The sequence below is a fragment of the Oncorhynchus masou genome, chromosome 9, assembly GCF_036934945.1.
Source record: "Oncorhynchus masou masou isolate Uvic2021 chromosome 9, UVic_Omas_1.1, whole genome shotgun sequence".
NCBI classification, from domain to species: Eukaryota; Metazoa; Chordata; class Actinopteri; order Salmoniformes; family Salmonidae; genus Oncorhynchus; species Oncorhynchus masou.
The window spans coordinates 58729550-58746421 of record NC_088220.1 but is presented as its reverse complement, the minus strand read 5'-3'; the positions used below and the strand labels follow the sequence as shown (position 1 = coordinate 58746421).

At 43.0% G+C, this 16872-nt stretch overlaps 1 protein-coding gene and 1 pseudogene across 2 annotated transcripts; both read right to left on the bottom strand.

Annotated features, from left to right (window-relative positions):
* Window positions 1-2397: 2397 nt before the first annotated feature.
* On the bottom strand, window positions 2398-2631 carry LOC135545267 (serine palmitoyltransferase small subunit B-like; annotated as a pseudogene).
* Window positions 2632-5640: 3009 nt separating this feature from the next.
* On the bottom strand, window positions 5641-16685 carry LOC135546334 (60S ribosomal export protein NMD3). Of its 2 annotated transcripts, none has more exons than XM_064974673.1 (17): window positions 16429-16685; window positions 16012-16066; window positions 15404-15476; window positions 15125-15259; window positions 14852-14948; window positions 14660-14740; window positions 14015-14143; window positions 13823-13913; window positions 13234-13312; window positions 11413-11509; window positions 10481-10598; window positions 9570-9715; window positions 8299-8411; window positions 8079-8151; window positions 6696-6802; window positions 6439-6509; window positions 5641-6297 (listed from the first exon to the last, which is right to left on the bottom strand). In XM_064974673.1, exons 1-17 carry the CDS (start codon window positions 16435-16437, stop codon window positions 6164-6166), a joined length of 1608 nt encoding a protein of 535 aa, XP_064830745.1. In that variant the 5' UTR covers window positions 16438-16685; the 3' UTR covers window positions 5641-6163. The 2 variants fall into 2 exon arrangements, with proteins under 2 accessions (XP_064830745.1, XP_064830747.1); XM_064974675.1 differs by lacking the exon at window positions 16429-16685 and adding an exon at window positions 16310-16389 and having other exon boundaries at window positions 16012-16153.
* Between the last annotated feature and the right edge of the window lie 187 nt (window positions 16686-16872).

Below are 16872 nucleotides of genomic sequence, written 5' to 3'. Positions count from 1 at the left end.
GCCGGTGATGTCTGGTGAGGACCTGCCTTACAACAGGCCTACAAGCATTCAGTCCAGCCTCTCAGCCTTTTCCTTACAGCCTGAGCACTGATGGAGGGATTGTGCGTTCCTGGTGTAACTCGGGCAGCTGTTGTTGCCATCCGAACATCACCCGCAGGTGTGATGTTCGGATGCACCAATCCTGTGCAGGTGTTGTTACACATGGTCTGCCACTGCGAGGACGATCAGCTGTCCATCATGTCTCCCTGTAGCGCGGTCTTAGGTGTTTCACAGTACGGAGAATGTAATTTATTGCCCTGGCCACATCTGCAGTCGTCATGCGTCCTTGCAGAAAGACTATGGCACATTTACGCAGATGAGCAGGGACCCTGGGCATCTTTCTTTTGGTATTTTTCAGAGTCAGTAGAAAGGCCTCTTTAGTGTCCTAAGTTTTCATAACTGTGACCTTAATTGCCTACCGTCTGTAAGCTGTTAGTGTCTTAACGACCGTTCCACGGATGCATGTTCATTAATTGTTTATGTTTCATTGAACAAGCATGGGAAACAGTGTTAAAACCCTTTACAATGAAGATCTGTGAAGTTATTTGTATTTTTACAAATGATCTTTGAAAGACAGGGTATTGAAAAAGGGACTTTTTTTTTTGCTGAGTTGACATGTTATCACCAATACAAATACATGTTAACAGATCTTCTAGTCACGCAGGGATGAGTAGTCGGCTTGTGTTTTCTTCTCTCAGACGTTACAGTTCAACTGTAGGGTCACAAGAGAGATGACGGTGGGTTGGCCACTCAAAGACATCGGTTTTCATTTAGGCCACTTTGACTGTTTTTCATTCATATAATTCCATTCAACTCTATGCCTTCTGAAGAATGATGGTTGATCAAGCAAAGTCAATGACGAAACAAAGCCTGAGCCAGAGAGCTAATATTTCCTCTTGCTCAACATCAACCTTCCTGACATAGCAACAGTGAAAACACTGCAGATAGGGACAGGACTGTGTACACAAGGATATGATCGTTTAGTTTGATCAATGTATGCATTGAATAATCACCGGATAAATGTAGGGTTGGGAGAAACATTTCACAACCTTGTATTCTTTGCCAGGCCTCAATATCTCTAATTCGATTGTATAGCAGGATACTCTAATCGTGGGAAATATTTGGTTAATGACTCAGTCATTGAAGTACAACATGCCAGCCATTGGTCAATGGTCATCATGAGCATTGTCCAGTGGGTTTAAGCGCATGTCAATGTGTTGGGATCAGTAATGTCTCCCTATATATAGACAGCCGTCAACAGCCAGTGATAAGTGTCATTACCTGCAGGCACATGCAAAACACAGAGGCATGATCTGCACTCACACAGGATACCTGGGGCCTCATTTATAAAACGGACTAACAATCCCTTTTGATCTTAAGTATGACTTCGCGCAGAAAACCACGTATAAGTAGTTATTTATAAAACCTTACTTTGACGTGGAAATGATCTTATCTCTACTCAAAGTCTAGACTTGAGGTAAGTGATCTTCCTGCTGGTTATATGTAGGGCTATTATTTTTTCCCTTGCAGTTTGTCAAACCATTTCCTTTTCACTTCAGCCACAGTTCTGTCTTGCTGCCCCACGTCGTTCACTGCAGCGGTGACACACTCCTAAGATACCTGTTTGACTTTGTTTGTCAACCCACTATTTAGTCCACCGAATAATACGTGTTGCCTGTCTTCTATCTCCTCTACCATCGCCGGGATCTCGTCTTCCAAAAGGTTTTCTTTTCTCTTTTGGTCCATGGCTATTCCTGACGAAACCCTCATTTGTGCTAGCATTATATTGCGGGAAATCTCTGATTCTAATGCACGTTCAGGTGCCGTCAACTTTAAGTTAATTTGAGATGTATAGATCACAGGTGCGTAAATTACAAATGGGCTTCTTAGAACCTGCGTAAGCAAGTTTTTTATGCTCAGTATCGTTTATGAATCGAACGTAAGCACACCGTCAAATTATTTTACGAATAAGGTCAAGTATAAATCTAAGAGCATTTTTATAAATCAGGCCCATGGCATGTTATTTAATGATAAAACATTTTAAGAACAAACAAGGCGTTTCACAGCAAAGGTGTGAAAGTAGTGTACAGTGATGTACAGTATAATACTAGGGGTAAAGGGAGGTGTACTCCCAGAATATTTCACGGAAACATCCTAAACTCAGACTTCTTTTGCTGAGTAGGTAGTAGAGTATTGTGGTTCAGGAGAGTCGTGGGTGACTGTGTGTGGGTAAGGGAGGTGAGAGAGACCTGAGGGGTAAGACGGCAATCGAATCAAGTGAGGTCAAGGTCAAAATCTTAGATAGGGGACCTCCCTTCTCATTCCCAATCTCCCTCCCTCCCGCTATCCATCCACTGCTTAGTTTATGAGTGCCATGGTACTCTCTGGCTGTTCCCCTCAGAAGAACTTGAGTGCCAGACGCATGTGGACAGGCACAAAGACGTAGGGGGTGTAGAAAACCATGGCCATGGAGAAGAAGAGGACAGAGTTGAAGATGGACTGCTACCAGGGCTCAAGCACATATATGCCTGTGATGAGCAGGTACTGGTAGTACAGCCAGCCCAGGTACTCCTTGGGTTATTTAAAATCCATCCTCATGCTGCTCCAGTGGTCAGGGTGAAGATGGGAGGGGGGGGGGAGCAGAGAAAGGAACAGAGAGAAAGATAAAGAGAGGAAAGGGGGAGTGATAAGGAAGATAGGAGACAGAAGACAAGAGAGGGAGAAAGGAGGATGGCAGCAGGAGACACATAATGGGCATAACAAATACACAAGACAGACGACACAACATCAATCATGTGGAAATATATACAGTTAGTCACTTCACCTGCACTACCTGATAGAATTAAACCTATTTTCCCAGGAGGAAACAGCAATTGTAAAAGGGAAAACACTTAGTAGGTGAAAGATGAACTTACCATGTGTGTGGGTGTTTTGTGGGGGGAAAAAGTAGTTCAGTGGTATAACCTCAATTCTTTGTCGTAGTCTCATTTTAAACCCTAGTCTTCAGCTTTCAGTGCACCTGCTATTATGTAATTACACATGTCTTACATACCTACCATATCCTTGGGGGAGGAAACAATGGAACATGGTGTTAGAAAACACATTACATGTGGGTCTGTGTTTATTAATGAGAAGGTCCAGGATCAATCACAGCCCATGGCCCCTGGGGGCCACTGGGGTCTTTCAGGTGGGGAGGCACGGCAGAAATTAGCTCCTGAGAGCCCCAGACAAGGTAAATTAATCTGCATACACGCATGCATGCACAGCACATACACACACAGTATCCCATCAAACAGCACACATGGCACCTTTCTTTTTATTGTCAATGCTGTCAAAATGTCCACCACCGTACAGATGGTGGAAAGGAACAGACATTTACTCCATCATAAGGAACGAGAACAGACATTTACTCTACTTCCACACAGGGTAGTTGACATTATGTATCTAAGGGCAGAATAGGAAAGCCTCTGTCTCACAGAGTCAGTGCCTCAGTGTGCGTTGACATGTGTCAGGTAAACTCAACTGACACCAGTGAGCTTACCTGTCTGATAACATGCTGCTGTCCGTGCTCCCCCTGTTCAGAAAGAATGGCCTGCATCTCACTACTGTGGTGTGATCTGCACTACCAGTTCACAAATATAGACTACCCGTAGCAGGTCATACAGTCGACACCACACCCACTACTCTTTACACTCACCCGGAGTTCACGTGGAGTTGGGTATGGGTTTTTAAGGACAGAGCGTTCGGCGCACGTGTCTTCAAACTATTAAATGAGGCACGATTATTCACAAATAGGGCTAATCCATAGTCGTTTAGTCAGTGGAACAGTCTTCAAAACCCCTGCTTTATTGGATAGGAGACACCTGAGGCGCGTGTCCGCGCAACTTTTGAATGGCTAGTGTCCAAAAGCCTGTTTTAGCATGGGCAGCTCCCATTTTGAAGTAATCAACTGAGAGGGACTTCCTATGGGTTAAGGAAGGATCATATAATTGTTTATACTTGTGAGCAAACATTCCATAACTGCAGGTGTCAGTAAATAGCCAACCTTGGCTTCATACCTGTTCAAAAAACACTCTCCAGGTGGCAGTATGCACCCTTCCAGTTTGTTTGAGAACTCGTAGAAGAAAATGACCTACTTCAAAATGGAGATGGCCTCAATAGCACTGCACATGCGCACAGACACTGGCAAAATTACTGAGATTGCTCCAAAATGTTGAGTGATTGGATAACCTATTTAGCTGATAGCCTTTATTCTTTTATAAATCAAATGAAGATATATTTTCAGCACATTGATATCCCAGTACTCTCTTTCATTGTCTATGGGAATAAAATGTGTTTTTACAACTTCCCAGCTGCTTACATTATTGATGTGTAAAGACATGGCTGAGCCGCTCTGTCCAGTTGACTGAACAGACAGTCTCCAAGCATATAGACTCTGCACCGGGTGGAAGTCTGGAAGCCAAACTCACCACATGAAGGAGCATGTCACTGTCTGGGACCCTGAACCGTTGAACAGTCAGGTAGCCCAATGATCCTTCAATAGTATTCTTGGAAGGAGAGTGAAATGTGGACATACAGAGTCAGAAAAAAAAGGGGATGATAAAATGAGGTGAGTGGATGACAAGAACAGGTTGACAGAGACAGCATATACCGTAGGTGTGGAGGGGAAGTGGATGACAAGAACAGGTCGACAGAGACAGCATATACCGTAGGTGTGGAGGGGAAGTGGATGACAAGAACAGGTCGACAGAGACAGCATATACCGTAGGTGTGGATGACAAGAACAGGTCGACAGAGACAGCATATACTGTAGGTGGGTGAGAAAAGGGAGTCAGGGGGAGAGAGTGGGAGGGAAGGTAGAGAACCCCTCGCTCTACCTTATTGTCCTCCTCTGACTCGAAGGAATCTAAAGTTACTTTCCCAAGGATCTGGTTACCCCTAACAACCTGTTTAAGTTGCCAAAAAACAAGATCCCACCTCCTCCCTCTTCAAGCAAGACTGTGAAGTGGCACATAACACACCTCTCTCTCCCCTAAAATATCTAAGCCCCCAAGATAAAGTTTCCTCTGAAGCACTCAACCTCCCCCTGCACCAACCTCTACCCTTCAGCCCCTACTATGATTGCAATGTCTACCCGGCAACAATAGAGCAGCTTGCATTGGATAAGTCTAACAGTAGGGGACATGTGCCCACAGTCCTAGTCCCAAATGATTTTTGAATTGATTCATTTCTGAAGTTTAGCAAACTCATTTCAGCTTGATGATGGGGAACCAATTTCACGAGGCAATGGCTCTGCATGTGAGTGGGGCTGGTTTTGTTAGGTAGAGAATTAGATGCCAGTCTGCAGCCTATTACAAGCATAAGCATACCCAAGCCAGAATGCATACATGTATACCCTGGGATATCTACACATAGAACTAGCTACTCACAGAAGGTGCCCATGCATTCCCAACTGGTACATTCTACCACTTTCATCATGTGGCCAGTCTCTGCTTTTAAGTGTTAGGTATCATATTGAGAGTGAGGTCCATGCTTACAGTTCAGTGACATCTTCCCCACTTCCTTAGTGGATGCTGTGCATCTCTGAATGAAAAAGTCATATTGTAACCAGGTTATATTTTATTTGGTGTACATCACCACAAACCACTGCCTCTAATATGGAGACAGGGAAGGGTTACACAAAGGGCAGGATCCACTCAATAACTCAGCATCCTCAGAAGTGACCCTTCTGCTGCATTCTGAGTGGCTGCTGTTGGGGGGAGACTGTAAGCAATGGTAGCTGACAGCGCATGGCATTGCCATTCTTATTGTACTACTAATCACTCATGTTGTTAGTAGGATTTTTATTGAACCTTTAACTAGGCAAGTCAGTTAAGAACAAATTATTTTTTACAATGACGGCCAAACCCGGATGACGCAGGGCCAATATGCGCCGCCCTCTAGGACTCCCAATCACGACCAGTTGTGATACAGCCTGGAGTCAAACACTGCACTGAGATGCAGTGCCTTAGACCGCTGCTCCATTCGGGAGCCCATTTGTCTAGTCAAACATCATGTTGATGTTGTTAAGACCCTGATTGGTCTGAACAGTCATTATGTGGATGTAAGCATGCTGGTGATTGGTCTATTCGGTCAGCATGTCGGCTCCCTCTCCCCCGGTGGCGTCTGACAGGCTGAGGTCCTCCAGCATCTCCATCAGAGAGATCCGAGGGGCGCCCTCGTCATCCGTATCACTCTCCACTGGGATCTTAGACGCATCTGCGATATAAAACAACAACTTCATTATGAGGCTACAGCGAAAATAGATCAATAGAAAGCTATGGGTGGCAATTGAGGAAAACATCCAGATTCTTGCAAGAAGAATTATAAAGACAAGCAGAAAGCTGCGGTCCCACTCACCTCGGAAGATGTTGACGTTCTTTCTCAGGGCTTCGTCTTCCTCCAGGTCCTCTAGGAAGTCCTGGTATTGTCTGAAACAGGAAGAGAGGAGAACAAATAAATCACCGCCAATGTTGTAGACAGACACCTTTCACAACTTACAAAGTCATCACCTGGATATAGAGCATATCCATCCTTCACTTTCTCTCTCCTCATCCTTTCCTGCTTCTACCCCTCTACATTCCTCCTCTCTCATCAGCTCTTCCTCTCCTCCTTACCTCTCGTCTTCAGGCGCCATGCCCTCTCTGTCTTTGTCCATCTCCTTCAGCTTCCAGTTCCTGCGCTTCACCCTCTTGCTGCGGTTGTAGCTCTTCTTGATTAGCACCTGCAAGTCCACAACAAACATGCCCAAATGGCTTCAATACATGCATTCATTTAGTTTTGTTATGATGTATTCTGTCCTTTGCAGTCATGTGCTGACAGATATGCAGTTGAGCTCTCATTTTAAAATGAAGTGAACAGTACGTGGTCAGGTGGCCAATTCTCCCATTAAAGAATTGACATTTCAACTCAATGCAGCAAACAAAATCAAACCAATACTACAATGTCCACCAGGGGGCAATGTGATCTTATACAGAGAGTACGGTAAAAGAGGTCTGGTTTGAGCAGGGTTCTCCAACCTTTTCTAGCATGAGCTACTTTATATATATATATATATATATATATATATAAACGTTGCGAGCTATAATTTAATTTATTGCTTTCCGATAGGCACATTGTTCTCTTCTCCTCTACCTCGTCCCAGGGTCCTTGGAGTACAAGATAAATAATGGTAAATAAACAGTATTTGGCATGACAGGCCCCATAATTATATTTTCCAAAATTGTATTTTTCCTGGTTTGGGATATTTTTTATGTTTTCCACTCTCAATATTACAAATATTCATAGGGAAACAACAAAAATGATGTTCTGATTCCATGTCCATGTTTAAATCACATCAGAACAACATTTATGATGTCTGGAAAAAGTGTGTAATTCCCCTTTAACTGAGCATCAGGCAAGAGTGGAATGTGTCGGTCTAGCGATGTTTCTGCTGATAAGCCTACTGCTGAAGCACATGCCGTGGCAGAGTTTGAAAAACAATGGCCACCCAATTCAAACGAATAATCATGATTTATAGTTCTGTCAGGTAAGCCTACTTTGAGGTTAACATTTAATAGAGAAAGTTTTGGGGAAGTCTGTCCACCCTACTGTATTAAAATGTGCACAATGTACATTATGTGGGGTTGAAACTCAAACACAATCCAATTGAACAAAAAAAAACTATCATTATCGTCGATAACTGGCTACATACGGAGTAAGACAAATGCACATACAAAACACACAGACAGGGGCAACATTGCTGGAAATTAATATGCAGATGTTATTACTTTTTATCTTTTTAAGCCAATAGTGGCTAACCAGGGGTGGGAAATGTCAATGTGACTGATTGAATAGTAGCTGGGAGCTTTATGTTTATGACAGTTTGTGATGGAAAACTGAATGTACTTTCAGAATTGATTGGCAGCTACTCATATGTGGTCTGCGAGCTACAATCTACCTGTTGGAGATCCCTGTTTTGAAGGATACATGAGTGTGTCCTAGTATGTACCAGTTCTTACCACGTCAGGAATATGACTCGGGTTCATCTTGTTCAGAAACTCATCATTAACGTTGGAATTGGCAAAGTCAAAGCTAGAGTGAAACAAAAAGTGAAATCATATTTTCTCTAACTTCACAATCAAAAGAGTAAGGTATTGTTTTGATTCTCTTATACAGCAAGAAGCTCGATGAACACTTTAGAGTTTAGTAGATGTATAGCAGCCCATGACAGTCACCTACCCCTGAACCAGGTCTCCTATGTTGAGCAGGTGGCCCAGGTGGGTGCGACAGTGGTACTGCTGAGCCGTGTCCATCTCTGAGGTCTTCTGCACCCACACCTCAGCCAGGGTGTGCTGGAAACACACAAATCAGAACACATACACACACAAGATTTACCCTAGCGCCACCATTACTTCTATTCCTTTACACTAAACGGATGAAGGGTGTTTAGTTGTCCAACACCCTTAGATGGGAGAGGGGACATTATCGTACCGTAGCAAACCCATTTCCTGTTTCATTTTACAGAAACACTTCATTGTAATGTGAAGGGTTTCTCTCTAATCTGATGTGCTGCTTCAGGAATAATGTAATGGTTACCCATTGACATTTCTTCCAAGAAAAGAGAAATGATCCCCATAATTCAATCTGCTTCAAAACAATGTCATTAAAGCCACAAACACACCAAAGCCCCGCAGTCAAGTGGGAAGTTGCACGCATGAATACACACAGTGGTGTAAAGTACTTGAGTAAAAATACTTTAAAGTACTAATTAAGTCGCTTTTTGGGGTATCTGTACTTTTCTATTTATATTTTTGACAACATTTACTTCACTACATTCCAAAAGAAAATATTATACTTTTTACTCTATACATTTTCCCTGACACCCAAAAATACTCGTTACCTGTTTTGAATGCTTAGGACAGGAAAATGGTCCAATTCACACACTAATCTAGAGAACATCCCTGGTCATCCCTACTGCCTCTGATTTGGCAGAATAACTAAACACAAATGCATATTTTGTAAATAATGTGTTGGAGTGTGCCCCTGGCTATCCATACATTTTGAAAACAAGAAAATGGTGCTGTCTGCTTTGCTTAATATAAGGGATTTTAAGTGATTTATACTTTTGATACTTGAGGATATTTAAAACCAAATACTTTTAGACTTTTACTCAAGTAGTATTTTACTGGCTGACTTTCACTTGAGTAAATTTCTATTGAGGAATCTATACTTTTATTAAAGTATGACAATTGGTGGGCCTCCTGAGTAGCGGAATGGTCTAATGCACTGCATCGCAGTGCTAGCTGTGCCAATAGAGAACCTGGTTCGAGTCCAGGCTCTGTCGCAGCCGGCCGCGACCGGGAGACCCATGGGGCGGCACACAATTGGCCCAGCGTCGTCTGTCTGGGTTAGGGGAGGGTTTGGCTGGCAGGGATGTTCCTGTCCCATCGCGCAGTAGCGACGGGACAGCCCAATTCTAAATCACCGCCCATTTCCCTCAGAACTCCTACCTTATTGGACCTTATGCCTGCTCCCGCCCCCAGCTTCTGGTTCCTGATGATGTCAGTATCCATGATGATGAACTCCTCCAGTTGCCGTGGGCTAACAAGGCTGTTGAAGGGGTTGCGCCAGTATGTGCCCCCGTCCACCTCAGCGACTGAGAGAAATAGAATTAGATGTTTATCTCTATGGACAGTCCAGAGTTTCAATTTTCACTGCTCAAAACCCCAAAATTTCTTAGACTCACTTGCTTGTGTGCACACACAAGATAAATTGATTTATTTGAACTTCACTCCCTCTTGTAGTCGAGTGATTTGGCTCGCATGGATCATTGTTCTGCCCAGAGGCTGGGGTTGAGACTGGAGCAAAAATATCCTTTCTTTGAACACTAATTAAAAACATGTCTTTCGAAATATTCAAATTTAACACAGAGGGATTTTTTTTTTTTTTTTTTTTACACATACAGCACACAGGCAGTAGTGACAGCAAATGAGTGTGTGTGTCATGTGTGGAATGCCCTGATTAGACACAGAGGGAAGCTGTTGAGAGTGAAGGGAGGGTGATGAGCATGTGGTGAACAGACACACTGTAAACGATACTGGGTTCAGTTCGGTACAAAAGACTTAAATCAAGTGGAATATAATCACATTCCATCAGTCTAATCAAAAACTGATGCTAAACATTTGGAACAGATGGTAAACTGTTGATGCTTTATCACACAAGCACAAACTCATGCACACACACTCATCCAATCGCCTTGAAACATTGACTTGTCAACACATCAGCAATACATCAATCAAAGAAGCAAAGCATATCTGTAAAATACATTTTTCAGTAGTCATAAAATCACATGTTGAAACAGCGTCTGTCCCCTGGCAGCTAGGGGCCAACAGTAAAGATGGATGGTGTGTACTGTACTCACTCTGCAGGGTGTTGGGGTCAATGAGGTGGATGGTGCTGGTGACTCGGGCGCACACACACACCTGGCCCATGTTCCCCAGGCTCTGAGCCAGACGCGGCGACAGACACACCACGTTGTCCTGGGCAATGAGACGAAACATACCAGGGGTCAGACTGAAGTCAGGTCAGAGGGAACTTTGAAACCTCTTCCCAATGCCAACCTTCCCACCGGATTATTCCCTAGAGAAACCCACAGTAAACTGTAGTACAGCAGAGATTATCATTCAACTCTGGAATAGGCTACACCTTCATGAACAATCTGAATAACAGAGGCTGTATTGCCAGTTTGGTTATACAAGGGGTCGGCTATGTTCTCTTGGTTTCATCAGCGTGATTACAATTTGTCTCACAATGCAAAAGAAAATAAGATGCTGATTAGGAATGCATTTCATTGATCTTGAAAATGTTAAGTCATTCAGTCATTGGATAGAAATGCAGAAAAACACATGGATAGAATTGGATATGAACTAAAATCACACTTCACATGTATGGTCAGAAGCCAAGCATCGATACGTTTGTACTCAGTCTACATGTTAGAACCTGAGTAGATGAATCTACTACATGAATCCAACAGAAGAGCATTGACAAGAAACATTCACTCAACAAAAACGTTTGCTTAAAGACTTGCGTAAAGACTTACACACCCAGATTGATTCAAATTTAGTTTCCATTGGACGGTTCAAAATCATCTTTTAAAACATTACAGTTCTATCCAAGGGAAGCGGTGTCTGTTATGATAAGAACGGGGAATCTGTATAGGTCTGCCTTGGCCTGTTTGGACCTGAACATTTGAGTATAGGTGCACTCTGTTCACCTATTCAACTAAATGTTCAGCCCCTTGAGATACATGTAGAGCATTTGACCTTCAATATTTTTGAGGAAAATGCTATATACCTTGCAAACAGGAACAATCTCAATGGAGTAGGTGCTCTTGTAGTTGAATGTGTTTGAGTGGATGTCGTGGGAGATGAGGCGCTGGGAGGTCTTCGACCTAAACAAGACAGGGTGACAAAGAAACCATAAAGAACACTACAAGAATATATCTTGTCAGATAGAAAATAAGCAACATTCTCAAGCATCTCCATGCAAAGCTAAAAATAAATATTTAAAAAAATTATATACAGTACCAGTCGAAAGTTTGGTCACCTACTCATTCAAGGGTTTTCTTTATTTTTACTATTTTCTACATGGTAGAATAATAGTGAAGACATCAAAACTATGAAATAACACACATGGAATCATGTTGCAATCAAAAGAGTTTTGAACAAATCAAAATATATTTTAGGTTCTTCAAAGTCGCCACCCTTTGTGCAATGTTGTCATCAAGGCACTCTCGGCATTCTCTAAACCAGCTTCATGAGGAATGCTTTTCCAACAGTCCTGAAGGAGTTCCCACATATGCTGAGCACTTGTTGGCTGATTTTCCTTCACTCTGCAGTCAGTGCAACTCATCCCAAACAATCTCAATTGGGTGGAGGCCAGGTCATCTGACGCAGCACTCCACCACTCACTCTCGTTCTTGGTAAAATAGCCTTTACACAGCCTGGAGGTGTGTTGAGTCATTGTCCTATTGAAAAATAAATTATAGTCCCACTAAGCGCAAACCAGATGGGATGGCGTATCACTGCAGAATGCTGTGGTAGCCATGCTGGTTAAGTGTGCCTTGAATTCTAAATAAACTGACACTGTCGCCACACCATCTCCTCCTCAATGCTTCACTGTGGGAACCACACATGCGGAGATCATCTGTTCACCTACTCCGCATCTCATAAAGACATGGCGGTTGGGATCAAAAATCTCAAATTTGGACTCCAGACCAAAGGACAGCTTTCCACCGGTCTAATGTCCATTGCTCGTGTCTCTTGGCCCAAGCAAGTCTATTGTTCTTATTGGTGTCCTTTAGCAGTGGTTTCTTTGCAACAATTCGACCATGAAGGCCTGATTCACAGTCTCCTCTGAATAGTTGATGTTCAGATGTGTCTGTTACTTGAACTCTGTGAAGCATTTATTTGATCTGCAATCTGGGGTGCAGTTAACTAATTAACTTATCCTCTGCATCAGAAGTCTGGGTCTTCCTTTCCTGTGGCGGTCCACATGAGAGACAGTTTCATCATAGCGCTTGATGGTTTTTGCGACTGCACTTGAAGAAACTTTCAAAGTTCTTGACATTTCCCGCATTGACTGACCTTCATGTCACAAATGAACAAGGCACACCTGTTAATTGAAATGCATTCCAGGTGACTACACTTCATGAAGCTGGTTGAGAGAATGCCAAGTGTGTGCAAAGCTGTTATCAAGGTAAAGGGTGGCTACTTTGAAGAATCTTAAATATATTTTGATTTGTTTATTACTTTTTTGATTACTACATGATGTGTTATTTCATAGTTGATGTCTTCACTATTATTCTACAATATAGAAAATAGTAAAAATAAAGAAAAACCCTGGAATGAGTAGGTGTGTCCAAACATAAGTCTATAGACATTGAATAATCATAGCACTAGCCACACAGACTGCACTTACTGTGGTTAGTGCGGTCTAGCTCATCACTGTTCAATTCAACATTAACTTGTCTTAACACCAAATGAACATTGCATGGGCATTATACAATAACCATGAAGGCGCCATCCAGGGTAAGATGATGTTACCCCCTAGACACTGACCTCAGGTCAGACAGTTCTGTCACTACAGGGCAAACTCTGGTGAACTGGTTCCTACCTGCAGGGGACTGTGCACTGGAGGAAATCCACCATCTTCTGAGCATGCTGCTTGGTGGCATAGTAGAAATCAATACCCTCTGAGAGAGGAGAAAGATTAAAAAACAATCAGTCTTCAATTGATAGATCAATCACAGGCACACACACCACACGTAACCGCCGTCATCACCATTCCAACACTTACCACGCCAGCCTCAGTAATATAGCCCAGATGGGCACCACGGGGGAAATATGGCCACCACATGTTGAAACCTCAAGGCTTTTAACTCAGGCTAGAGAGGGAGGTCATTTATATTGAACTGTCAAAGGGCAGCTTTTCCCTTACAATCTGGTCCAACCACACTGGGTGATGTTTCTGAAATATCTCTCACTACACAGTGTGTGTGACTGAAAATAGGTCCAAAGCATTGTTGGCATGGTAAATGAAATGCTCAGTACTATGATCCTACCACAGTGATTATAAACACATGGCCATGTCGTTCTAAAGCCCAGGACAGGAAAGCTTTTAGAAAATCATCAATATCAATGGTCTGGTGTCTCTTCCTGGATGATACCCCACTTTAGAGCAGTATATTGTATCCCAAACCCACCATGGATCTCCTTGATGTTGAGTGCGTTCTGATGGAGTTTGTGCTTGAGAATCAGCTGCTCCAGGTAGTAGAAGGTCTTCTTGTGAGAAGTCTAAAAAGGACCAGCCCAATATTAGGTTACCAACACAACATGTTAAAAATGATTGTTGTGGTGAGCAACATGAATAATATAATTCTAATCATCAGTGGTACCTTCTGTCTGACTTGCACCACAGAGTTCCAGAAGTCCTTGGCCTCGACACGGTGGCAGTCGTCACACATCTGGCCCTGGATGACAAACTCCACCACAAACACCTGCTGCAGGATGGCTCCGTTCATCACCTGGACAGGACAGGCCAAACTACCATCAACCACTATTCTCTTATATGACCGACTAATGCGACACACCAGGTAAACACTTGTTTGTTTAAAAAAAATACAGAACTGGGCTAGAAAGCTGTGACCCACCAGCGGATCATTACCCACCCATAATTTGGGAAACACTGATGTGTCAGACTTTATTCGTCAGGGTTTGGTGCTGCAATTTCTGGTGACTAAAGGGCATCTAGATACAAGATCACTGGTCACACAAAACCTCCCACACTCCAGAATAAGGCCTGGGCCCTGAGGAGCTCAGATTCCTCTGAAAGGTCATGCAGTGAAGATGACAGCCACTGGCTAATCGTCAGCCAATCACTGTGCTCTGAAGTCAGCCCTTTACCCCTTTACTGTCACCTGGATTAAATAATGACAACATGGAAGTCAGTGGTGGGACACGTCCACCTAATCAGGTTCCTAATCCACACTAATCTATTCTATTAAATATCACACACTGACGCCTCTTATTTCTCCTCTCACCTCTTTCTGTATGGTCACCTTCAACTTGATCCGCTTGGAGTGGGGTTCCGTCCACAGGAATCCAGCATCGATCAGACGCACCTGGATTGGGAGGTCACGAGTTTCTGAGGTGAATGGCTACAGCCCTGTTGAAAATTTTGAACAAGTGTATGTTTGAATGTAAATAGAGCAGAGTAGGGAAAGAATACTCACTTTGGTCATGTTGCCCTTCAGTTTTTTAAGGCAGAGGGCGAGCAGTTCTCTGGATTCCAGAGCACACTGCACCCAGGAGGCTGGAGGCTGCAAGTACCTGCATGGAAGAGAAAGAGGCGCAATCAATCCATCTGAACTAATGTTGGAGCCTTGGTAAGATCCCACAGTTTACTGACTAATGAACCTTGGGCAGTAAGAGCACAAGACTGGGATTTAAACGTCTTAGCTGTGGCACTAAATTTGACAAGCTTGTGATGGTGGCCTGGGCAATACCGTTCACACTGCTTGCAGAAGTGCAGATTGACTTGCTTGGGGATTCCCTCGGAGATGTCCACTGTGGTCCGGAGGCAAGACACACACATGTTGGCTGGGTTTGGGGGGATGGGGATGCCACAGGTGCAGCACAGGCTAAGGAGAGGAGACAAACCATTCCTTGATTAGTACTGTGTACCAGCTGATACATTTGAAAAGGTTATGAATCTACACCTTCACACTGAAGGTAAAGGACAATTATTTGTAGCATTTAGGAGGCTGAACATATATTCTACTTACATGTTCCCCTGGCTGCTTGTAGCAGGAGCTTGCATGTACTCCATTATAAATGGTGTGGGTGTTGTAGTGAGATCTAGATAAATGACAGATCAGACTGATGTTATGAATCAGATAAATATTTACTTTTTAGGTGATATACAAAAACGTAATGCTATTAGCGTACAACACATCCACATGGGTAATGTGTATTGATTATGGTCAATACATGGTAGCCAGCTAACGTTATCTAGTGCACTAACTTCCCTGGTAAAGGTGTTTACCCACACCACACTTAACTACAATTCTATGATATCGCTCAGGTAGTTAACCATTTATCACAATGTCACAACTCATCTGACAAACCCCCTTTTGCTGCCAGGTGTCGTTAGCTATGTATACAATTGGACTGACTTCACCAAACAGTAACCGTTAGATAGAAAAGGGCAGATTTAAATGGCCGGTAACTTTACTTGCTAGCCAGCCCTAGCCTAGCTAACAGGGAACAGCTTTCCTTCTGACTAATTTGCGATGGTCGTGACAGTTTTGTCATTACATAGGAGGCGCCGTGTTAAAAGGTTTCGGGGGGAGCTTCGTGCCATTTAATGCGACAATTGATAAACAACACGTACTTGCAGAATGTTTTTCCAAGCCACGTTGCGGACCTCCACGTTTCACCACCACAAACTAGAAAGGAGGAGCAGGGTGATGACGACACACCACTTTCTGGTGAGAAAAGGACCCAGTCCCATCTCGTTTGCCTGAGTGCAGTAGCTTCAGAAACCATTCAAATTAAATACAGACAGAATACACTACCCGTATATGGACGGTATGATTGACTATTGTTGTAATATTTCAATTCATTAATTGTGATATACAATGGACAAGAACGCAATACGTATTTAAAAAATATAAGGTCAATTAATTTACCCAAAGAAGATCGATTTATCGAACCAAAGGCATTATTATTATCTATACCTTCCTCCTCTATCTTTCTTCATCGCCAATATTAAAAACAACAACAAACACAGTTGAATTTTACAAAGTACCTTATCCATAGAGTTTCTAAACCTTTGCCTTATCTGTTTTATAACCGAACTGGGGTCATGTCTAGATGGGATACAGTTTTTGTCCAATTGACGTCAAAGTCGATTTTTTTTGTGCATTTTAGCTTACGCTAACTCTTTTCCTGACCTTAACCCAATTCTCCCAAAACCTGTTAGGTTCATTCTCATAACCTACTGCGTAAATTCTCCTAACATGCTTCGACCGAAAAGTCAAATTTCACCACAGCTCTATCCCTTAGTAGACAAACCCCTGGTCTGATCCTCCGGGCTTGCCGTAACAAATATAAACAGGTGGGCTCAGATTTTAAAAATCCGCTGTGGGGGGTGCGTGCATCCGTCAATAAATTACGTAGGTCAAAAACTAATTTACCCAAATTCTATAAATGGTCTATTCAGCCAGTATAAAGCTGCAAATGACATTTAGTT

Excerpts from the sequence above, each read along its gene's own strand:
- LOC135546334 (XM_064974673.1), bottom strand. Across the intron at positions 9,716-10,480 it reads TGACCCCAACACCCTGCAGA|TCGCTGAGGTGGACGGGGGC; the intron begins GTGAGTACAGTA and ends TATTTCTCTCAG. Across the intron at positions 6,298-6,438 it reads GAACGTCAACATCTTCCGAG|ATGCGTCTAAGATCCCAGTG; the intron begins GTGAGTGGGACC and ends TTTATATCGCAG.